At 54.1% G+C, this 24,266-nt stretch overlaps 1 protein-coding gene across 11 annotated transcripts in view; it reads left to right on the top strand.

Annotated features, from left to right (window-relative positions):
* The window catches only part of ZC3H4 (zinc finger CCCH-type containing 4), a 43,780-nt gene extending 20,915 nt beyond the window's left edge, over nt 1–22,865 (top strand). For 7 of the 11 annotated variants that reach the window (XM_082605929.1, XM_082605933.1, XM_082605934.1 and 4 more), the window contains 10 exons: nt 1,286–1,440; nt 2,127–2,223; nt 2,328–2,467; nt 3,043–3,150; nt 4,977–5,088; nt 6,112–6,221; nt 13,718–14,082; nt 14,307–14,650; nt 17,536–17,787; nt 19,018–22,865. In XM_082605929.1, coding sequence (XP_082462055.1) covers nt 1,286–1,440; nt 2,127–2,223; nt 2,328–2,467; nt 3,043–3,150; nt 4,977–5,088; nt 6,112–6,221; nt 13,718–14,082; nt 14,307–14,650; nt 17,536–17,787; nt 19,018–20,537 — 3,203 coding nt within the window. In that variant the 3' untranslated portion in view covers nt 20,538–22,865. The remainder of the gene's footprint in view (nt 1–1,285; nt 1,441–2,126; nt 2,224–2,327; nt 2,468–3,042; nt 3,151–4,976; nt 5,089–6,111; nt 6,222–13,717; nt 14,083–14,306; nt 14,651–17,535; nt 17,788–19,017) is intronic. The other 4 variants (XM_082605935.1, XM_082605930.1, XM_082605931.1 and 1 more) reach the window with 2 other exon arrangements.
* The last annotated feature ends 1,401 nt before the right edge of the window (nt 22,866–24,266 follow it).

The following is a 24,266-nucleotide window of genomic DNA, read 5'->3' as shown; positions in this document are numbered from 1 at the left end:
CGGAGCGTCAAGACCGGGAGAAGAGATGAGCAGTCATGCAGGGCTGAGATAAGCATAGAAGGAGACAGGCAGGGAGCTCCATCCCAAGCACAGGGGACCGGAGTTCTGCCACGTGAGAAGAGGGTCCAGTGCTGAAGCCGTGGTTGGGATGGAGCCAGACTGGCGTGAGGCAAGGAAAGACTGCTACGGCTCAAGGTGGTGGTGGTGTTTTTTTTTTTTTTTGGCCACACCCCGCGCCGAGTCCTAACCACTGGACCACCAGGGAAGTCCCTGAAGGGTTGTTTTTTAAATTCACTTCCTGGTCAGCTGTGAAGAGATATAGAAGGAACAGCTCGCACCCCTGGGGATGGTAACTGACAGCTGGCGCCTCCTCCCCCAGCTTCCCATCTCCCATCACCTGACAAAGTGTGACTGCAGCCACGGGACTGCCACACCTCTGAACCTTGAACCTGTGGCAGTTCGGAGGATGGTGGGGGAGGGCAGAGCACAGCGACCCAGCCCGGCCTCTTGGAACCATCTCCTGCCAGTGATATTTCCCAGCCCCAGAGTGCTTCCAGAAGTTTCCAGCCCAGCAGTTCTTAGCCCTGCTTGAGGCCCAGCTTGTTGTTTGAGTGGCTGGTCATTCTTGCTTTTGGCGGTCTTTCTTAGACTCCTCCCTAGATAGGCCCTGCTCTTTGGGGAGATTCTGGACTAGCCTGTCCAATAGAAATACAATGCAAGCCACCATGCAATTACAGATTTCCTAGTGGTCACATTAGAAAAGTAAAAGGATTATAAAGCAATTATACTCCAATAAAGATTAAAAAAAAAAAAAAGAAAAGTAAAGGGAAACATGAAATTAATTTTAACAACACATTTTATAAACACATTCCAAATCTCACTTCAACGCGTAATCAAAATAGACATGTGATATTTTATATTCTCTCTTTCTCTCTTTTTTAACTAAGTCTTTGAAATTCAGTGTGCACTTTATACTCACAGTATTTCTTAGTTCAGCCAGCCACATTTCAGGTACTCAGTAGCCACACGTGACTGGTGCCTCTGTGTTGGACAGCGCCTCGGTCAGGGTAGTGTAGTGAGTGCTACAGCAGGCGTGTGTCCACGGTGCTCAGCTACCCCTGTCCAGGGGCCTAGGGACCATGAATCAGCCTAGAGCAGCCAGGAAGGCTTCTTAGAACAGGAGGAGGAGGAGGAAATGATTGACCTTGGGTAGTCAGTGGGTTAACTTCTCTTCTGCTGGTGGGTCCTGCTTGCTCAGACACTCACTGTCTGAATCACCATGCAGGCAACCGAGGCCGTGGCAGGGGCTACCGAGGCCGTGGAAGCCGCGGAGGGTCTCGAGGCCGAGGCATGGGCAGGGGCAGCCGAGGCAGAGGCAGAGGCTCCGTGGGAGGAGACCACCCAGAGGACGAAGAGGACTTCTATGAAGAGGATATGGAAGTAAGGCTTTCTCCAGCTTGGGGTTGGGGGTGGGAGTGGGGGCAGGTGGCTGGTGAGCTGCAAGACTAAGTCTGTAAGACTAAGGTGGAAAGAAAACATCAGATGGCGGGTTTATGTGTTTAGAAATGTTCATTTATTATTTGGAATAGAGAAAACCTTCCTATGGTTCAGAATAGAAAAAGTACCAAAGGGTGAGCTGTCAAGAACATCTTCATCTCACCGCTCTCTCAGCGAGCACCTTAGTTCCCATCCCTGAAGACAGGGTTCCCGAGGGTACTCTCGAAGCACTTAATGCCTTCGCAGTCGGGTGCCTGTGTAGTTACCTCGTACACACACACAAACGCGTGTGCACGTGAGGAGAACTACACACTCACTGTTCGGTCCCTGCCCGAGACCTTGCCACGCTGCCCCTTGTTCTAGCTGCACAGCTGTCCTTTGGGAGCTGCCCAGTGGGCTGGGAGTCCTAAGAGTGAAGGCTGCGAGGGCAAAAGGACTAGGACCAGCCACCGCTTAGGCTGTGGCATGTGAAGAGGGGGCACAGGTGTGAGTCACTGGGTTGCTCACTTGCTCTTCTGAGTTTGACATTGTCCCGAGTGTACAAAAAGGCAGAAAGGGGTGGAGTATATAGTTTAGGACATTGTTCGCCAAGTGACACTTTCCTGTTTCTCTTCCCTCCGGAATTCCAGTACGGAGAAAGTGAGGAGCCGATGGGAGATGAGGACTATGACGACTATTCCAAGGAGCTGAACCAGTACCGCCGGTCCAAGGATGGCCGAGGACGAGGTGGGCGGGGCCACGAGGGGCGAGTCAGCGGGGCTCCTCTGGCAGCTGCTGGCCTCGGGTCCTGGAGAGAGGCCTCAGGTTAACGCCATTTCTCTCTTCTGCAGGGCTAAGTCGAGGCCGTGGCCGGGGTTCCCGAGGTCGAGGGAAAGGGATGGGCCGGGGCCGCGGTCGAGGTGGCAGCCGAGGAGGGATGAACAAGGGTGGAATGAACGACGACGAGGACTTCTACGATGACGACATGGGCGTAAGTCAGCTCTTCGTTCTCATCTGATGTGTTTACTCAAGGCTTCTTCTTGAAATTTTTTTTTTCTTTAATGAGTTATCCTCCGAGGCTGGTCCTGTCCCCCTGCTCCCATCAGCCATTCCCCGTAGGGCCTGTCAGCACTAATTATCTCTCATGGGGGTTGCGCTGCTGGTGAGACCCTCTGTTTTTAAAACCATATCTTTGTAGCACCTGCAGTCACCTGTTCTCTGAGTCCCTGAGTTAGCCCTGGAAAGTTTTCCAGGAAGGCTCGTGCCGCCTCTTCTTGCAATGAATGTGCTCCCGCACAGGTGTGTGGCGCGCGAGTCCTCAGCTGCCCACGCTCCACGCTCCGGGGCTCATACCCCACAGAGTTCGGTGCTGGATGGAAGCTGCTGGTCAGCACTCCTGTTACACGGGGGCGTGCTCATCCCTGCCAGCCAGCCTGTCTCCCTTTCCCTCCCTCAGAGTCCGTCTCCACCTGGCCTGCACAGGCCCCTCCCTACCCTTCCTCTTCATTCCCCTCCCTACCCTTCCTCTTCATTCCCCTTTATAGTCACACTCTGTGTTCCTAACAGGACGGCGGTGGAAGCTACCGGAGGGGTGACCATGACAAGCCCCACCAGCAGTCCGACAAGAAAGGCAAAGTCATCTGCAAATACTTCGTGGAAGGGCGGTGCACATGGGTAAGGGGCCAGTTCCAGTAGTACCAGGGTGCCCAGAGCAGGGACACATGGGCCTCTGGGAATGTTCTGGAGGCCACACTCACTGGGGGCAGTGTTCTGGTGGGCTTGGAGTGATTGTCTGAGAGATGCCTGGAAGGCCTGGAAGACTTAGTTTACTCCTCAGAGTGACTGAAGAGCCAGGACAAGATTGGTGACACATCTGGGTTTTTTTGGTTTGGGAGGATTTTTTTTGGCCAAAATTTTTACCCAATCCATATGGCCTCAAACGTTTTGTTAGAATTGATGCTCGTGCAAAGATGTAACATATCCTGGGTGAGTTACTGAACTTCAGTGTCGGAGAGGGAATCATTAAGGCATCCAGACAGAAAAGGTGGTCAATGAGGTCAGCCTTGACCTTCACAGCAGAGTATAATGCCAGAAGATGGGCCAATGACCTGAAAGTTCTGAAGGAAACAAGTATAATCCAGTGTTAGTTCAACCAGGCAGCTTTTTATTCAGGTATACAGGCAGCAGGCAGATATTGGCAAGCAAGTACCCAGGGAGTACTGCACCTGTGTACCTGTCTTAGGAAAAAATATTATTGTGTTTCAAACAAAGGTGTGTTTGTGTGTAAAATAGTCCTTATTATAGTTGCAATTCATATTATTTTTAGAAACTTGAAATATATATAAACAAAAAAGAGTAGCTATTCCTAAGAGAATGGGTGAACGGGTATAGAACAGTTTCTCTTTTCAGTTTACTTGGATGTTGTTTTGTTTGGATTGTACAATTTGACTACAAATAGCAGAAAACTCAACTCCACTGGCTTAAACACATAGACGTTTGTCTCTCAGAATAGTTTGGGAATTCCCTGGTGGTCCAGTGATTAGGACTCTGCACTTCCACTGCGGCTGGCACGGGTTTGATCCCTGGTTGGTGAACTAAGATCCTGCATGCCGCGTGGTGTGGCCAAAAAAAAAAAAGTCTGGGGCGGGGGCGCGGGGGCATTACAGGACTGGTACAGTTGTCAATGGCACCATGGGGGACCCAAATTCCTTCCTACTTTTTATTCTGGCATCTTTAAGCGTGTGGCTTTTGTCCTCATGGTTACTTAATGGCTGCTGTGCCTCCAGGCATCACATCCAAGGGCTAGGAGGAAGAAAACTGTGTGAAGGGATTTTTTTAAAAAATCAGGGCAGTATTGTCTTCCCTGGGGAGTTTGGGGTTTTGTTAGAAATTAGGTTTCTGGGGCCTCCCTGGTGGCGCAAGTGGTTGAGAGTCCGCCTGCCGATGCAGGGGATACGGGTTCGTGCCCCGGTCTGGGAGGATCCCATATGCCGCGGAGCGGCTGGGCCCGTGAGCCATGGCCGCTGGGCCTGCGCATCCGGAGCCTGTGCTCCGCAACGGGGGAGGCCACAACAGTGAGAGGCCCGCATACCGCAAAAAAAGAAAAAAAAAAAAAAAAAAAAAAGAAATTAGGTTTCTGTTAGAAAGGAAGAAGCATGAAACTGGATACTGGCTGTTATGCAGCAAACAGTAAGTGAGTAAGAGAGGCGAAGGCAGGAGGAGGAAGAGTTAGAAAGCAGCAGTGAAAGGCAGCAGAATGGAGCCGGGAGGACTGAGGACATGGGGGAGGGAGGCAGGAGCAAGAGAAAGGGCCACACACTGTGGCAGAAGTTTCAGGTTGGTGGGAAACTGCATTTATGTGTCTGCCTTTCCTGGGCCTCCTGCCCTTTCTGGGATCGGGGTGGGGGTTTGTTTCTGTCGTTGGTCCCTGTGTGCTTCAGCAGTGACAGAGCAGTACTTCCTTTTGCAAACAGCTTACCTTTTCACTGCTTCTCTTCCAGGGAGACCACTGTAATTTTAGCCATGACATCGAGCTACCAAAGAAGCGAGAACTGTGCAAGTTTTACATCACCGGATTTTGTGCCAGAGCCGAGAACTGCCCCTATATGCATGATATCCTTTGGTGCCCACGTTTGATCTGGTTGAGGGTACAGAGCTCCTTTTCTCCTTACTGGTAATAACAGCTGGTCTTCACCACACTTTCGCTCCGCGTGCCAGTACCGTGCCAAGAGCTTTGCGCATCCATCTCTTAACCCTCACATCTGCCCTGTGATGGGTCTGCTCTTCCTAGTCTGCAGATGACTAAACGGAGGCACACACGTTATGTGTTCCCTTTACATATACAGTTGACCCTTGAACAACATGGGTTTGAACTCTGCAGGTCCACTCAGAGATTGTTTTGTTTTCAGTAGTAAATACTGCAGTACTACACGATCTGTGGTTGGTTGGATCCACAGATGCAGAACTGAGGGTATGGAGGACAGATCATAAAATACTCAGATATTTTTTTTTGTTTTTTTTTGTTTTTGTTTTTGTTTTTGCGGTATGCGGGCCTCTCACTGTTGTGGCCTCCCCCGTTGCGGAGCACAGGCTCCGGACGCGCAGGCCCAGCGGCCATGGCCCACGGGCCCAGCCGCTCCGCGGCATATGGGATCCTCCCAGACCGGGGCACGAACCCGTATCCCCTGCATCGGCAGGCGGACTCTCAACCACTGCGCCACCAGGGAGGCCCTATACTCAGATATTTTGACTGAGTTGGCGCCCCTAACCCCCATGTTGTTCAGGGGTCAAGGGTACTCTCAAGACTGGCTTATACCATTGCCTGTTATCTTTCTGAGATTTTTCAAATGGCTGTGTAACCATGGGCAAATCATTGAACTTTTCCCCTCTTCCTGTTGAGTGAGGATCTGAGGACACAGCCTCAAGGCCAGCGTGGTGGGGCGGGAAGCACTACAGAGTAGGGGTGTCGAGAACCAGGGTCTCATCTTGGGTCAGCTGCCAACCTGCTGTGCAGCTCTGAGCCAGTCACTTCGCCTCTCTGGGCCTCAGTTTCCTTGTCTCTAAAACAAAGGGGCTTGGATTCTGTCCTTGGGTGGGTTTCATGAGGTGAGGCATTTGCCTTAACTTGCCGTGAACGTGATTTTCCGTGTAAGTTGTACCACACGACCGGGAACTGCATCAACGGCGATGACTGCATGTTCTCTCACGACCCCCTGACCGAGGAGACCAGAGAGCTCTTGGACAAGGTAATGTCCAGGCTGACAGCAGCCGTAGCTAATGGGGACCAGGAGGTGCGCCTGCCACGGGCCTGGCACTGCAGCCCGCCTGTCTGGCCTTTGTGCAGGACCAGAATCCCCAGTTGCGTTGATTGGAGCTGGGCCATGTTGAGGAGGAAATGGGGACTGTATTCTCTGCAGGGAGAATTGAGGTGATCACACGTGTGTCTTCTCTCCGGCCGGGATGGTTTTCCCTGGAGGGGCGGCTCCCTAAAAGGAATGTTGCGTGGTGTGTCTCCAAACATACCTTGTGATTTCTTAACTGTCCTTTAGAGAGAGCCCGTGGTATACAAAGAGGAGGTGAGACTTCGGATGGGTTTTGTTTTTTAATTATTTATTTATTTATTTATTTATTTTTTGCCTTACGCGGGCCTCTCACTGTTGTGGCCTCTCCCATTACGGAGCACAGGCTCCGGACGCGCAGGCTCAGAGGCCATGGCTCACGGGCCCAGCCGCTCCGCGGCATGTGGAATCTTCCCGGACCGGGGCACGAACCCGTGTCCCCTGCATCGGCAGGCGGACTCTCAACCACTGTGCCACCAGGGAAGCCCCTGTTTTTTAATTATTTTTTTAAGTTACTATTTTTTTTATTTTTGGCTGTGCTGGGTCTTCATTGCTGTGCGTGGGCTTTCTCTAGTTGCAGTGAGCAGGGGCTACTCTTAGTTGCAGTGCGCGGGCTTCTCATTGCGGTGGCTTCTCTTTTTTGCGGAGCACGGGCTCTAGGCACGCGGGCTTCAGTAGTTGTGGTGCCTGGGCTCTAGAGCGCAGGCTCAGTAGTTGTGGCGCACGGGCTTAGTTGCTCTGCGGCACGTGGGATCTTCCCAGACCAGGGCTTGAACCCGTGTCCCCTGCATTGGCAGGCAGATTGTTAACCACTGTGCCACCAGGGAAGTCCCTGGATGGGTTCTGTTTTGATGGAAGGGTCAAACGTTTCTTTCCAAGTCTTAAGGATTCTTTTATGTAGTAGAGAAAGTATGGGGCAATTGGAGGCTCTCACGATGGGGAGACTTCCTCCAGTGAGGTATCGGGGCTTCCTTACCAGCCAGATGACATTTGAAACTCATCCTCATGTCTGTTGTTCTCCCTGAGGAGTCAGGCTGAGGACTTTGGGGCCCCCGGTTCCTGTCCTTGATTTCCTGACATCCATCACTGGGTGAATGGGTGCGAGAACACGTGTCCTTTCACATAAAGGCTTTGCTGCCTTCTCTCTGGTTCCCAGAAAGTTTAAGGAGATTGGCTGTTTTTTGAGAATAGAAGGAATCTGTGCCTCAGCCAGGTTCAGGAATCCACCCATGCAGGCCGGGGCTGCCTGAGGGGTTGAGGGGAAGCCCTGCACAAGCAAAGCAAGAGAACGTCCACTCCTCATTGGGAGAGCATTTGTGGAGAAAGTTCTCATCTTTGCCGGGCCCTTTGGCCTGTTATCCTAGGAATAGGGTTTTGTAACTGGTAGCTGTCTAGAATCTGTGAGTCATTCACAGGGTAAGGAGTGGGAAAAGTCATGGCGGCTTCATTTCTCATTTGAAGAACTAAGCAATCTCTGACTGCGGACTGCCCCCTGCTGGTGGCTCAGAGTTTGCTCTCTAGACCAGTGCTGTCCGGTAGGAACACCACAGAGCCGCAAATTTAAATTTTTTAGTAGCCACATTAAAAAAGTAAAAAGAGGTGAAATTAGTGTCACCAGTATATATCTTATTTAACTCAGTATATCCATGTCCAAAGTACCACTTCAGCAGGTAATAAGTGATGAAATAATTACGATATTTTGGGGGTTTTTTGTTTTTTTGGTACTAAGTCTGAGGAATCTAGTGTTTATTTTCTACTTATAGCCCCGTTTCAGGCACCCAGTAGCCACACATGGCCAGTGACCACTATATCGGACAGCACAGCTCTAGACACCCTAATAAAAACTCAAAGCAGGGCTTCCCTGGTGGCACAGTAGTTGGGAGTCCACCTGCCGATGCAGGGGAAACGGGTTCGTGCCCCGGTCCGGGGAGATCCCACATGCCGTGGAGCGGCTGGGCCTGTGAGCCATGGCCACTGAGGCTGTGCGTCTGGAGCCTGTGCTCCGCAACGGGAGAGGCCACAGCAGTGAGAGGCCCGCGTACCGCAAAAAAAAACTCAAAGCAAATCAAGGTGGCACATTTCCATTTCTGGCCACAAACATTTTGAGAGTATCAGTAACATCCCCTATCTAAAGTCAAGTCTCAGTAGGTTAAAAATGAGTGTTGAACCTGGAAAAACCATTCCAGAATTGAATTTGGGTGGTCAGAATGTAAAACTTAAACCTTTACAATGGGCCCAGAGTAACCCTGATAAACGTGTGGGGTCAGCCATTTCCTTCTCTCCTGGACAGAGTGGCAGCTTGATCAACTAGGGCTGGGGCCTGAGGCCCTTGGGCAGCCCTTGGGTCCAAGCTGTGGTGCCACTTAGGACAGGGCCTTCATCCTCCTCTCCTGAAATGTCTGTGCTCTTGCTTCCACCCTTTTCTTCAGCTTTATTTTCTTGCTTCTTGGTGACATTTCTGTCTGTCCAGATACATCAGCTTCCAACCACCCACTCTAGGTTTGAGACGTGCCTGCCTTTGGGGCTGTCAGTGACTGAAACGTGAGAGTGAGTGGCAAGAATAACGCAGAGAATCCCCTCCGCCTAGGTTCCTCTGTCAGCATTATTTTGCCCTATTTGCTTTATCACTTTGCTCTCGTTTATTTTTTTTCCTTGAGCCATTTGAAAATAAGTTGCATACATTATGGTTCTTTACCATTAAATCCTTCAGTTACTGTTTTATACATATACTGTTTTATAGTCAGGTTTGTCAAGGTATAGTTTGTATCCAGTCTAAAAAAAAAAAAGTGTCCCTGTTTAGTTCTGTTATTTTTTTATTTTTTTGGCTGTGCTGGGCATCATGCAGGATCTTAGTTCCCCAACCAGGGATTGAACCCATGCACCCTGCAGTGGAAGCGCAGAGCTCTAACCACTGGACCACCAGGGAATTTTCCCTAGTTCTGTGAATTTTGACAAACACAGAGAGTCATGTGACCACCTCACAGTCTAGGTAGAGGAAATTCATTCTTTCACCCCCCAAAACCCCTCCCCTTTTGTAATCAGTGCCTCTTCCATCTCCAGCCCCTGGAAACCACTGATCTGTTTTCTGTCCCTGTAGTTTGCCTTTTCAAGAAAGTCATATAAATAGACGTATGGTATGTAGCTTCTAAACATGTGGGCGGTTTATATAGCCTTTTGTTTTTTGGTTTTTTATAAATTTATTTTTTTAATTGTTCACTTTGTTGGGTCTTCGTTGCTGTGCGTGGGATTTCTCTGGTTGTGGCGAGCGGGGGCTACTCTTCGTTGTGGTGCGTGGGCTTCTCATTGCGGTGGCTTCTCTTGTTGCAGAGCACAGGCTCTAGGCGTGCAGGCTTCAGTGGTTGTGGCTCGTGGGCTCTAGAGTGCAGGCTCAGTAGTTGTGGCGCACGGGCTTAGTTGCTCTGCGGCATGTGGGATCTTTCCGGACAAGGTCTCGAACCCGTGTCCCCTGCATTGGCAGGCGGATTCTTAACCACTGCGCCACCAGGGAAGCCCTATAATAGCCTTTTGAATCTGCCGTCTTTCATCCTGCATAAGGTGTTTGAAATTCATCCACATTGTTGCAAGTATTGATAGTTCATCACTGTTTGTTTTTGAGTAGTACTCCACCGTGTGGATGATCTGAGATTGTTTATCTAGTCACCAGTTGAAGAACATTTGATTTGTTATCAGTTTGGGGCAAAAGCTTAGATTTTTTTTTCTTTTTTTGTCCACGCCGTACAGGATCTTAGTTCGCCTGTAGGATCTTAGTTCCCCAACCAGGGATCGAACCCACGTCCCCTGCAGTGGAAGCCCAGAGTCTTAACCACAGGACCACCGGGGAGTTCCCAAAGCTTAGAATGTTTAACAAATGGACATGAGCTTATTTCTTATTTCCTTGGCCCATGAACCTTGGCCCACATGTCTATGTGTATCCACAGGTGTGGCCGTCCTTTTCCATTGAGAGGATGCCTTTGACTTTTGGAAACCTGAGAATCATTCAGAATCAGTCCTGGCGGGGGAGGTTATGGGACCCAGCAAGGCCCTGGTTGGGTGGTGTGAGGGAGCTCCTTGCTGCAGAGAGGCCCAGGAAGGGGCGCGTGGGAGTCTCTAGGGATAGATGTGCCAAAGGACTGCCTGGATGGTTTGGGTTCAGCTTCTCAGGGTGGGGGTGGGGTGTTGACACCTCCTATGTATCTTATGCATCAATGTTCTGGGCTCTGATGCGATTCAGCCCTTGCTTTTGAGGCAGCACTTGCGGCCTAGTGTGGGTGGCGGGTAAAGAGATAAGTGCAGGGAGCTGGCTGTGTCCTGCGCGGGAGTCCTCGTTGGGGTGTTGTGGGATCTGCGTGAGGGGTGAGGGGGGCGAAGTCCTGGAGTGGGAGCCCGCCGTGAGGTGAGACTTCTCTCCAGCGTGGAATGGGTGTGGAAGCCCCGATTGCGGGGCACAGTGGGGAAGCGGAAGTGACAGGACCCAGGAAGGTGAGTGTGAGAGAGAGGGGGCCCGCCTTGCCTGAGGACCGGAGATACGCTCGTAGGGGCTGTCTTGTGGGCCAGTGCTTCAGCTCGTTTGGTCATTGAATTCCTTGTGTGGCCCTGTGTGCTGAGCACCGTGCGGGGCCGGGGATGGCAGTGGAAGGATCACCTCAGCCTCTGTCCCCCGCGCAGGGGCCATTGGCTGGGTGTTCCCGAGTGCTGAGCGGTACAGAGATGTGTGACCCTAGTCTCGGCGGCGAGGGGAGTGTGGCGCACTTGGTGGCTGGACCACGGCATCCCCTCCCTGGGCAGGGAGGAAGCTGTGGTCAGGTTTGTTCCTGTTTAATGAGGTATAACCTCCTCCTTAGGCTTTGCCTACACCTGAGGGCATTTCGTTGCCATTGAAAGGAGCTAGCGGTGCAGGGCTTTGGCTCTGTGACCGGAGTGCGAGTGCCAGTGAGCCAGCCTCTGCCTGGCACGTACCAAAATCCCGGACTCCCAGAAGGAAAAGGGGTGTTCCACAGAAAGCATACTGTTTGTGCAAGTGGTCTAGACACAGGGAGCCCCTCTTAGCAGTCAGGGAATCCTGGGAACCCTCTCGAAATCCAGGTTCCCAGGTACCAGCCAAAGGCCAGCATTGCAAGCTGGCCTTCCAAGAGAAGCAGGTAGGCCTGCAGTGTTAACATCTGCCCAGGATCCTAATTGGTGAGACGTTCTGCTTGAATCCAGACTTTGGAATTGTCCACCTACCCTGTAACAGGCCTTATGGTGGGCCCTGCGGGTCTTGCCCTTGTGGAGTTGGTAGTCATCGGGCCAGGAATAAACAAAGATACAACTAAATGTAAAATCTCACAAAGCTTGGGCAGTGCTTTCAAGGGAGCTAATGGTGTTCCAGTCGTAAATACAGGAGACCTGGCCAGTCACTCTTGAGTTGACCTTTAATAAGAGACCCCAGCAATTGGGGGACACGGAGCCATACATTAAAAATGGAGGGGAAAACGAATGCCTGGGGAGAGGCCTGGTCCAGGCCAGGACCCTGCTGGGGAAAGAGCTTAGCTGTCCGCAGAACTGAAACAGAGCTGGGTGCTTAGGGTGGAGGAGTCCTCACACCATAGAAGGAAATGAAGCTTCCAGGGTGCTGTGAAGTCCTCCCCAGACACCCAGCCCTGCTGTCAGGCCCTGTGGGTCCTCGTAAGTGATTGGGTTTTGATTGCAAGTGTGGTGAGGGGCCCTTAAAATTCAAACAGAACAATGAACTTTTTTTTTTTATAAATTTAATTTTATTTATTTTTGGCTGCGTTGGGTCTTCATTGCTGTGCGTGGGCTTTCTCTAGTTGCGGTGAGCAGGGGCTACTCTTCATTGTAGTGCGCGGGCTTCTCATTGCGGTGGCTTCTTTTGTTGTGGAGCACGGGCTCTAGGCGTGAGGGCTCAGTTGTGGTGCGCGGGCTCTAGAGCACAGGCTCAGTAGTTGTGGTGTATGGGCTTAGTTGCTCCATGGCATGTGGGATCTTCCCGGACCAGGGCTTGAACCCATGTCCCCTGCATTGGCAGGCGGATTAACCACTGCACCATCAGGGAAGCCCAGAACAATGAACTGTTAATCAGCCATGAAATAGATAAAATAGATGGTACAGCTACAACATGAGTGAACCTTGAAAATGTCATGGTAAGTGAAAGAAGCCAGTCACGAAAGGCCACGATATTATAGGATTTCGTTTCTATGAAATGTCCAGAATAGACAAATCCATAGAGACAGAAAGTAGGTGGTTGCCAGGGGCTGGGAGGGAGCAGGGCATGGGGAGTGACTGCTTAATGGGTGTGGAGTCTTCTTCGGTGGTGTTAGAACTAGATAGAGATTGGTGGTTACACAACATCGCGAATGTACTCAACGTCCTTGAATTGTCCACTTGAAAATGGTGAAATAGTACATGGTATGTTGCATGTATTTTGCTGCCAAATAAGAATGGCTTCCCTGTCAGCTCTTCACCGAGAAGGGATGCGGCAGTGGTATGGGGCGATGACTTTTGTGCCAGAGAGGCTTTGTGGTCATTGGCCTTATGCTGTAAGGCAGAGGTCCTCAACCTTTTTGGCATCAGGGACCGGTGTTGTGGAAGACAGTTTTTCCATGGACCCGGTTGGGGATGGGGGATGGTTTCAGGGTGATTCAAGCGCGTTGCATTTATTGTGCACTTTATTTCTGTTATTATTACATTGTAATATATAATGAAATAATTATACAACTCACCGTAATGCAGAATCAGTGGGAACCCTGAGCTTGTTTTCCTGCAACTAGATGGTCCCATCTGGGGGTGATGGGAGACAGTGACACCCAAAGTGTGTTGCTTACGTCTAGTCTACTCCGTAAGATGCAGCTTAATTGTCACTTGCCACTCACTGATAGGGTTTTGATATGAGTCTGTAAACAACTGATTTATTATGGTCTCTGTGCAGTCAGACCTCTCTGCTAATGATAATCTGTATCTGCAGCCGCTCCCCAGCGCTAGCGTCACCGCCTCAGCTCCACCTCAGATCATCAGACGTTAGAGTCTCATAAGGAACGCACAGCCTAGGTCCCTTGCATGTGCGGTTCACAGTAGGGTTCGAGCTCCTATGAGAATCTAATGCCCCCGCTGATCTGACAGGAGGCGGAGCTCAGGCAGAAATGCAAGCAACGGGGAGCTGCTGTAAATACTGACGAAGCTTTGCTTTGCTTGCCCGCTGCTCACCTCCTACTGTGTGGCCCGGTTCCTAACAGGCCACAGACCAGTACCAGTCCGTGGCCCCGGGGGTTGGGGACCACTGCTATAAGGCCCTCAGGGTATTGAAGAGTTATCCTCAGCAAATTCGGCTCTCAGCCCTGGAGGAGTGCATTCCAACCCGCCTCCTCCCCTGTCCTGACTCTCACTGTTTCGTCCTTCCTGGCCCGCAGATGTTGGCTGATGACGCAGAGGCGGGCGCCGAGGACGAGAAGGAGGTTGAGGAGCTGAAGAAGCAGGGCATCAACCCCCTGCCCAAACCACCCCCTGGCGTGGGCCTCCTGCCCACCCCGCCCCGCCCACCTGGGCCCCCGGCCCCGACCTCTCCGAATGGCCGGCCCATGCAGGGTGGCCCCCCGCCCCCGCCCCCACCCCCGCCCCCGCCCCCCGGCCCCCCTCAGCTGCCCATGCCCGTGCACGAGCCGCTGTCCCCGCAGCAGCTGCAGCAGCAGCAGGACATGTACAACAAGAAGATCCCCTCCTTGTTTGAGATCGTGGTGCGGCCCACAGGACAGCTGGCGGAGAAACTGGGTGTGAGGTGAGTGCCTGGGGGCTGTTCTGGGCTCAGCCAGGCTCCTCTGTGCCGGGCCCTGTGGCCTGGAACCTAACCAGGCCAGCATCCTGCCTCTCTCCAAAGCCCTCAGAGGCCTGGTCTGGAGCCCTCTGTTGCTCAACCATGAGCAGGCCTCTGTGTCTCCTCAGGGATGTGGCTGCCACCCTTCCTCTGCAGCCCCTCTCATGGGCACCATTTTCTCCTTCCAGGTTCCCTGGACCCGGAGGACCCCCAGGGCCGATGGGCCCCGGGCCCAACATGGGACCCCCGGGGCCGATGGGGGCCCCGATGCATCCTGACATGCATCCCGACATGCACCCGGACATGCACCCTGACATGCATCCGGACATGCACCCCGACATGCCAATGGGCCCTGGCATGAATCCTGGCCCGCCCATGGGACCTGGCGGCCCTCCAATGATGCCCTATGGTCCTGGAGACTCCCCACATTCTGGAATGATGCCCCCCATCCCACCAGCCCAGAACTTCTATGAAAACTTTTACCAGCAGCAAGAGGGCATGGAGATGGAGCCAGGACTCATTGGGGACGCAGGTATGCAGGGCTCAGGGTGGGGGCCAGCCGGGGCTGCCGGGGTATGCACAGTGGAATGTAGTCAGGAAGATTTGGTTTTTCTTCCTTGGTCTGAGTCTTTGAAAACATGAATCCAACTCCATCTCTGTCCCGTGAGTGGTTGAACGTTTTCAGTGATGTGGGATTCACTACCCTGTTGAGTCCAGGAGGAGTGTTATGATCACCATCACTATAACTTATTTAATTTCTGTAAGTTTTGCTTGGTGTGTGTGAAGTGGGAGCTTGGGAAGTTAGAGGGATGGGTGTGGAATGGCGTGGAACCTCAAGGCTGAGGTGCCCTCAACCAAAGCGGCCTCCTTCCGGGATGGTTCTTGTCTTGGAGCTCCCTTGCGACTCTGCTTGTTCTGTCCCCAAGGCTGACCATCTTCCTTCCTCCTTTCCTTCCTTTCTTACAAAACGAGAACATGTGTTGGTAACAAACTAAACGTCCGACAGTCGGGTGCTTGGACGACAGTGCCGCATCAATAGGAGGTGGTGTGCAGCCCTCAGAAGGACGAGATGTGTCATTGCTGCCAGGGGCCAGGCGTGCTTCTAGGCGTGGGGTCAGAGCAAGCAAAGCACATAGTCCTTGCCTTAACTGCCTTTGAGTGGAGGGAAACCGACAGGAAGTGTGTAAACAAGGGCGTCAGCTCATTTCGGCATTGGTCATTGCTGGCGGTGAAATGGGGCACCGTGTGAGGGTGACGGGTGGAGGCCGGGCCGGCTGGGTGCGTCACAGCCAGCAGAGGCCTGTCTGAGAGGTGAAGGCTGGGAGGGAGTCGTGGGCTTGGCTTATGTGACAGCTGCAGCAGGTACGGAGGCCTCAGCCAGTCACCTTGTTTGTGGAAAACAAAGGTGTCCATGTGGCTTGGCAAGATAGGACGGGGGAGAGAAGTCCCAGCACACAGGACCCTGCGGGCCATGGCGAGGTGGACTCGGTGGAAGAGTGACGGGGATAGTGGAGGAACGCAAGGGCGATGGATGCTAGTAGGGGCCGGAGGGGAATCTTGGAAGCTTGTGGGCTGCCCTTGAGTCGCCCTGGGCAGAGGTGAGGTGGGTGGCAGCCGGGAGAGGACAGGGAGCAGCAGGGCTAGGTTTAGAGGTGGAGCCATAGGACCAATGTGACGGGGCGGCAGGGGCGGATGGGGATGCCAGCTGCGGGGCAGAGTCGCTCTGGGTGTTCATGCCGAGCCAGGTTGGGGCAGGGCAGCACTGCTGCTTTGGCCACAGTAAGCATGAGGGGCCCATTTGACAGCCGCGCAGACGTCAGGAAGCTGAGCAGGCTGGAGGTCAGTGTGAGCATCTTTGGCATCTCAGTAGTGTTGAGAGGCATGAGAGCAGGTGTTTGGGGCAGGGAGCCAGGGGAGTGACATATTCTCCAGTGAGAAAAGCAGGCGACCTCAGGGGGCTTCCTCCCCCTTTAAAGAACGTGTATGAAACGTGCATGGAAAAGGTCTGGGTGGGGAAGAAAACCCGAAAGTCTGTCAAGCTGATAACAGTTGGTATCTCTGGAGTAATTCACTCTAATGCCCATATCATGAAATCTACCTTTTTAGTACTATTCAGTTGTTTTCAATATATTGAAAATAACAGAACCGTCAGGTAATTCACTCTTGAATTCCATGCAGGGGGGACTGGGTGGGACCGTTGTTTAAGGAGTGTCCCCAACTCGGAGCCAGGGTGTGGCTCAGAGCAGACTCGCCCATCAAGTTCACATGTTATGAAGTTCAGGGGCTAGAAGAAAGTGACCTTTCACTTTATGCTTTATACACTTTGTGTGTGACGTATTTGCAGATTTAATCACTTTAATCCTGAAAGTTCAGTTTAAGTTACAGATTCACTTTCTTGGTAGTGCTGGCCACATTTTGGCTGCTCAGTAGGGGTGCAAATGTTCTTCAACTGCTCACACGGTGCAGACAGGGGAGATTTCATCGTTGCAGAACGTTCGTTCTGTGGGACAGTGCTAACTGGATTTTGTCTCCGACCCACACACGCGCGCGCACACACACACTAGTCTCCAGGCGTGTTGTTGAAGATGTGCCCACGGTGTTCCCCTCGTCTTTGGCTCTGACTTGGGTAGCATTTGTGAAGGGAGGTGGCTAGTGCCGGGCGCCTGCCCGCCCTTCAGGAATGAAGGCAAGCCCTTCCGCCTTGTGCTTCCTAGATGCTGTGTGGGAGAAACACCCCCCACCCCGTCCCGCTCATAAACGTTTGTGGAGTTAGGAACCCATAAAGGGAGGACGAGGAGGAATCACCAGTCAGCCTCTGGGTTGACATGTAGCCATAGCAACATTGTGGTATATTTTCTTCTCTTCTTTACTAGTCTTTGTTTACCATGGTTGAACTCATATTCTGAGCTTACTGAGAGATTAGGGTGTGTTTTTCCTTATTGATTATTTATTTAAAGAAATCATAAAATTAATGCTCATCAAGAGTAATTAAAACAGATCAGAAATGTGTGGAGTAAAAAGTGAAAGATCCCTCAGCCCCTCTCTCCTGTTCTCATCCCCAGAGGGACTGTTTTCTGTCTGTCTTTTCAAGCCTTTTCTTTGTGTTTTACAAACATCCATATGACATTCCGTCCTGTTTTCACCTCATGAGCATTTGCCCATGTCACTAAACCTCACCGTGAGCCCCGTTCTCAGTGGCTGCATCCTAGGTGGGACCCTCCCCGCCCCCACTGGCTGCTCCGTCCTCTGTTGCTGGGCTTTCCGCGGGGCCCCTCCTGGGGAGGGTAGGAAGGGACGGGCTACACATTCTCACCCATCGCCATCAGGGGGTGGTTTTCCAATTAAGGGCACGGGTGGGTCGGAGTTGGTGCCGTGAGGCCCTTCCCGACATGAGCCCTCGGTTCTTCCCTGCCACAGAGGACTACGGGCGCTACGACGAGCTGCCGGGGGGGCCGGGGGAGCCCCTCTTCCCCGAGCGCCCTCTGGAGCCCGACAGCCTCCCTGAGGGGGGGCCCCCAGGCCGGCCGAAGCCGGGCGCCGCTGTCCCCGACTTCCTGCCCTCGGCCCAGAGGGCCCTGTACCTGAGGATCCAGCAGAAGCAGCAGGAGGAGGAGGAGAGAGCGAGGAGGCTGGCTGAGCGCAGCAAGCAGGACCGGGAGAGTGAGGAAGGCACGTGTCCTCCCCAGGGGCGGGGGCTTCCCTGACGGGCGCAGCCCCCCGGGCCGCCGCGCAGGGCAGAGGTGGGGAGCACCTAGGTCGGGTTTTGTGTCAGAAAGGGACCTGTGGCCGGGGAGGACCCCTGCCCAGGGCTGTGAAGCTGCTGGGGCCGCTGCATGTCCCTGAGAAAGTTAGACGTCGGGGCTGCCCTTCTGTGTCATGGGGTTCGGGAGAGACCCTGATCCCATCGGGGAGGGAGGTGGGCTGGTCCCTACAGGAGACAGCAGGCAATAGGGTTCACCCCCTGCACCCTTACAGAGGAGGCTGTAGGGAGATTCTCAGTCCCCCTTTCCCCAGACCATGTTCTTGGGAAGCCAACAGATGAGAACTAGTCATCGACATAAACCAGTAATAATCACAGGCACAGCTGCCAAGTCTCAGGTGCCGTGCAGTGACCTGATGGTGTCCACCCCAGGGTGAAAGGGGGTGGACAAAAACGGTATCTAGAACCTGAAGCCAGAGGCCATGGGTGGCCCTGACCAGAGCCGAGGAGCAAGTGGGACAGTGAGAACAGGGGACAGCCCCCTCCCCTAGGGGCTCTGGTTGCACCTGCCTAGAAAGTTGGACATGGGCTAGCTTCTGAGTCTGCCCACCTGGCCCCGCCTCTTATCAGCTGGTGACTGCCCTGCCCTGGGTCGCGGGAACGTCTTGAGGGGCCTGGGAGGCACGTGTCTGTGAGCCCCAAGCGCAGTGAGAGCCAAGGCAGCAGTAGCTGCTCACAGGCACCAGAGCCAGGCCTGCCATGCTGGGCCTGAACCTGCCCAGGAGGTGAGGAGGTGACGGCAGAGCCCTGGGCTCCGAGTCTGAGCTCAACCCTGGCTCCGCCCCCTATCTTATGGCACTGTCTGTGCCTCTGTTTTTCTCATCTGTCAAATGGGCGTGATGATAACGCTATATCCTGGGTGTTTGTGACAAATAAGACAAAGCACTTAGAATGGTGCCGGTACGCAGGGAAAGGTCCATAAACGATAGCCAGAGACCTGCCAAGCTCGGTGCTTGGCCTGCCTGAGCTCACTGGCTCTTCGTGGCATCCTGTGGTGGGGATGGGGTGTTGTAAGAGAGGAGAAACTGAGGTTCTGAGAGGTAAGAGTCAGGGGAGTGGGCTGCCATGGGGTCCAAGAGGGCTGGTGGTGGATGTGGTGGCCACTCACCCTCTCCCTGCTCCTTTCTGCTTTTTCTCAGGTGACACTGGAAACTGGTACTCAAGTGATGAGGATGAGGGTGGGAGCAGCGTCACCTCCATCCTGAAGACCCTGAGGCAGCAGACGTCTAGCCGACCCCAGGCTTCCATCGGGGAGCTGAGCAGCAGTGGGCTGGGGGACCCCCGCCTCCAGAAGGGACACCCCACGGGAGGGCGGCTGGCTGACCCCCGCCTCAGCCGGGACCCCAGACTTAGCCGCCACGCCGAGGCTTCCAGCAGTTCAGGCCCAGGTGACACAGGACCCTCTGACCCTCGACTGGCTCGCTCCCTGTCCACCCCGAAGCCCGAAGGCGGCCTTCATTCCAGCCCCGCAGGACCCAGTGGCTCCAAGGGGTCTGGGCCACCCCCTGCAGAAGAGGAGGAAGGGGAACGGGCCCTTCGGGAGAAGGCTGTGAACATTCCCCTGGACCCCCTCCCTGGGCACCCACTGCGGGACCCGCGCTCACAGCTGCAGCAGTTCAGCCACATCAAGAAGGATGTGACCCTGAGCAAGCCGAGCTTTGCCCGCACTGTGCTCTGGAACCCTGAGGACCTGATCCCCCTGCCCATCCCCAAGCAGGATGCAGTGCCCCCCGTCCCCGCGGCCCTGCAGTCCATGCCTGCCCTGGATCCCAGGCTGCACCGCACCACCACCTCGGGCCCCCCCAACCCCCGGCAGCGCCCAGGCACCTCTGCAGATCCCAGCACATCTGGCTCCAGCCTGCCTGACTTTGAGCTCCTCTCTCGCATCCTCAAGACTGTCAATGCCACTGGCCCCTCGGCGGCCCCTGGCCCCGGTGATAAGCCCAGTGACCCCCGAGTGCGGAAGACACCCACTGACCCCCGGCTGCAGAAACCAGCAGACCCTGCTGCCTCCTCCCGGGCAGCCAAGCCTGGCCCCACCGAAGCTCCCTCTCCAGCTGCCAGCCCCAGTGGGGAGTCCTCCCCGCCAGCCACCGCCCCTTACGACCCCCGCGTGCTGGCAGCCGGCGGCCTGGGCCAGGGCAGCGGGAGTGGGCAGAGCAGCGTGCTGAGCGGCATCAGCCTCTATGACCCCAGGACTCCCAGCACGGGTGGCAAAGCTGCAGAGCCGGCCGCTGATGCCGGCACCCAGCCCAGGGGCCCTGAGGGCAACGGCAAGAGCTCCGCTGCCAAGGCCAAGGAGCCCCCGTTTGTGCGCAAGTCCGCCCTGGAGCAGCCCGAATCGGGGAAGTCCGGGGCAGATGGGGCCGCAGCCACGGCCACAGACAGGTACAACAGTTACAACCGGCCCCGGCCCAAGGCCGCTGCGGCCCCCGCCGCCGCCACGGGCGCCCCGCCAGCAGAGGGCGCCCCGCCCCAGCCCGGCGTGCACAACCTCCCGGTGCCCACCCTCTTCGGGACCGTGAAACAGGCACCCAAGACGGGCTCCGGAAGCCCATTTGCTGGCAACAGCCCGGCCCAAGAGGGTGAGCAGGACGCTGGGTCCCTGAAAGATGTTTTTAAAGGCTTTGACCCCACCGCCTCCCCCTTTTGCCAGTAGTGTTAAGCCGGAGTCGAGCGCTCCCTGCACCCCTCCCTTCCCAGGGCAATATTTAAGGGCAGCAACCAGAGCTGGGGACTTGGGGGGAGGGGGGAGGGGGTCTGGGTGCTCTTTCTTTTCTTTTGTCCTATTCTTTTTTCTTTTCTCCCCCCCCCCTTTTTTTTTAAAAGTAGTACTTTCTTTGAAACATGAATTGTATATAACCATCTTTAACTTCTGGTCAGTGCTGCGGGGCTCCTAGGCTCCCGTCAAGAAAACCTACATGTGCATGTGTACAGTTGCGAGTCCCCTGGGCCTCAGCCTCAGCTGGCACTCCTCCTGGCCTGGCCAGGCCTGATTTTTCAGGGACTCCTTAAAGGCTGGGGCCCCAGTTTGGTGGCTGGGGGTCTGGTGGGTTTTCTGGGCAAAGCTTGGCCCCTCCCCCCATCCTACCCCCCCACCAGGACAAAGGGAACAGCAGGCGTCGAGAAGGCACTGAGCGCTGCTCACCCTGTGGTGCATGAGCAAGAAGAGACGGAGCCGAGATGGTGGGCAGGACCCGCATGGAAGCAGGTCTAGGCATTTCTGCGTCTCCTCTGCAGTGTGCAGGCCATGATGACCCGCTTCAGGGGCCAGCGGAAGTGAGAAAGTGTCAAGACAGAAGGAAAAGAGCCTTCGGAAGCTGCCTGGGCGGGAGAAGCAAAGCCTTGTCCACTGCTGTTCCACCTGGGTGGAACTCCCTGCCACCCTCCGTCCAGAGTTCATCCCAGAGCAAACCAGCGCCCTCCAGCCTGCGACAGGAGACTCCGGGTGAGAAGTGGACCTGGAGTCGGCGAGGCTGCTGTGGCCAGGAGCTGCCTGCGAGAGGCGGAGCGTGCGCTTTCCGTCAGCCCGTCCCGTCCTGTCGTGTCCCGGCCGTGCCTTCCCCCCCGTGCTGGGCTCTGTCCTGGGCTCAGAAGGCAAAGCGCCCAGTGAGCCGGCCCCGGCCCTCTGGGGACAGCTCAAGGATCCATGGCACGGCCACGCCATCAGTCTCCTGACGGAGGGATCCCTGGGTGGTTCTCGGCAAAGTGTTTTGCTTTCTCCGCTTTCTTCACACCTCCTTGCACCATATTTTTAGGGCCCGTGGTTTTGGTGTGTTTGGTTTTCTTCCAAGCCGACAGGTGCATGGGTTCGAGGCGTGTACAGAGTTGGATTTGTGGATACTTCCGGGAGGGGGCCTGAGGACACGGTGGGAGACTAGCCAGGGCAGGGTGTGGGCTGCGGGGCCCTCTCCAGGAGAGGGACTGGGACCCCCCACTGTGGGCAGGGGCCGTGGGACCCAAAGCCTGTATCCTCCTCTCCTCATCCGGCTGAGCCGGGAAGGGAGCATAGATGCCTGCCCAGGCTCCCCCCGACCTCCCCCAAGACCCTGGCTGAGGTCCCATCCTGTCCACAGAGCCCCAGAGGAGGTCCACCCCGTGGACGTGGCCTGAGGGGAACCGGGCGAGGCCTGTGCGGCCGGGGCTCCCTCCCGCCTGTGTGCCGGTACTTGCCAGCCGTCTCCCGCCTTTTTCCTCCTCATCCCACCGTCTCAGCCACCTCGCTTAAGAGCCCTGACTCTTTCTTACTAATAATGAGGAAACGTGGTGTCCCAGCCAAAGGGTTCCCCCTCCCACCTCCTCGGGGTAGGAGGTTAAAGAGGGTTCAATACCAAACGCCCTGCCCCAGAAGAGAAATAGTCATTGAGTTTGGGGCCGGAAGCAAGGGCGGGAGAGGCAGTGCGCCATGATCAGGTTGGTTTGGTTTGTCTTTGTGTCTTTTTATTTTGTTTTAAACAATCATCAGTGAGGTTTTTCTTCAGCCACCAGTGTTGGCCTTGAAGCAGAGGGCTGCAGCCCTTAGTGTTTGTAAAATAAGAAAGAATACACAGTGTGGCTGTGGTTGGGTTTTTTTTTCCCTCCTCTGAGAATTTTTTTTATAAAAGCAAAATTAAATACTTTTTTAAAACTGAAATCTGTGGATGAAATAGAAGCTGGAACCCTCCTCTTGGAATATTCAGCCTAAGAACCTCATGGGACTATGAATTCACCCGAAATTTTCATTTGCCATCAGGCTGAGCTTTTAAAGAAAAATTGTTCTCTAACCAGGATTGTAACAAAAGTGTAAATACTATTTCAGAGTTGAAAGTTGATGGTGCAAATATGTATATAACGTACTGTATTTTTACAATGATCGTCGCATGACTCTATTCCAACCCCTTTTTGTACTCCATATCTGTCTTCCAGAAACATCACCTGCCCTTTCTCCTGTGGTCTCTTAATCCAATAATTGTATTACTGCCATTAAAGGATGCAGTTATTTTAAAAAGCCTGTGGGTCTTGTTTCTCCGTGCTGCCCCCACCATCCCTTGTCCCAGAAATGACAGGGCGGGGGTGAAACCTTGAAACCAGGGTCTCTTCTCAGTGGCCAGTCCCAGGGTGACATTCATGATGACACTGTGGGAATGGTGCCTCCCAACAGCTTCAGCTTCCCTTAGCGGCTGACGACTGCATTCCACAGTTCCTGAGCTCTGGCTCCGGGCCAGTCTCGGCCTTTAAGGACACAGGTGGCCCACACAGGCATGGTCCTGCCCCCCGCACAGATCACAGAAGAGGCCAGTGATGAACTCAGGACAACTGGGCTGGCTTCTAGGGATGAGAAACGGGAGCCCTCTAACTGCTGTAGACTGTGTCACCTCAAAATTTAAATGTTGAAACCTAGTCGCCCAATGCAATGGTGTTTGGAGGTGGGGCCTTTGGGAAGTGATGAGGTCAGGATGAAACCCTTACGAATGGGGTTAGTGCCCTTATAAAAAATGAGACCCCACAGAGTGTCTTTGCCCCTTCCACCGTGTGAAGATGTGGCAAGAAGACAGCCATCTGGGAACCAGGAAGAGGCTCTTCACCAGACAGACACTGAATCTGCTGGCACTTGATCTTGGACTTCTAGTCTCCAGAACTGTGGTATTTTGTTATAGCAGCCCCAATGGACTCAGACATCACCCACTTGTTAACCAGGGGTCTTCTCTGGGGAAGCCGCACTCGGCGAGGGTGAGAAGGGAGCAGGACTTGGCCTGGAGAGTAGCCATGTCTTCTTTGGACTTACTTTGGTTTCTGTGTTTCAATGGGCCTCTATTAATTTTCCATGGCTGCCATATAAATTATAGAAGCCAAGTGGTTTAGAACAGGGACTCGGGGTGGGGGGGGAAACAAAACAAAACAACAACAGGAACTTGCTACATTACAGTCCTGGAAGTCAGAAGCGTGACACGTCTCACTCGGCTAAAATCTAACGGTTGCCAGGGCTGCCTGCCTTTGTGGAAGAACAGGGAGATTCTGTTTACGTGCTTTTTTTCAGCTTGTGGAGGCCACCCACCCACCTTGCCTCGTGGCCCTCTTCTGTCTGCAAAGCCAGCAATGTCACATGTCTCTGGCCCTTCTTCCATTGTCACATCTTTCTCTGACCACAGCTGGGAAAGGTTCTCTGCTTTTAAAGACCCATGTGATTAGATTGGGTAATCCAGGATCATCTCCTCATCTCAAGATCCTTCATCACATGTGCCGAGTCACTTTTGCCATGTAAATTACATATTCATGGGTTCTGGGATAAAAACATGGACATTGGGCTTCCCTGGTGGTGCAGTGGTTGAGAGTCCGCCTGCCGATGCAGGGGACACGGGTTCGTGCCCCGGTCCGGGAGGATCCTGCATGCTGCGGAGCGGCTGGGCCC

This window comes from Mesoplodon mirus (assembly GCF_964341445.2).
Source record: "Mesoplodon mirus genome assembly, chromosome: 19".
Classification (NCBI taxonomy): Eukaryota; Metazoa; Chordata; class Mammalia; order Artiodactyla; family Ziphiidae; genus Mesoplodon; species Mesoplodon mirus.
The sequence above is the reverse complement of the archived record's forward strand: the minus strand, read 5'-3'. Positions and strand labels throughout refer to the sequence as shown.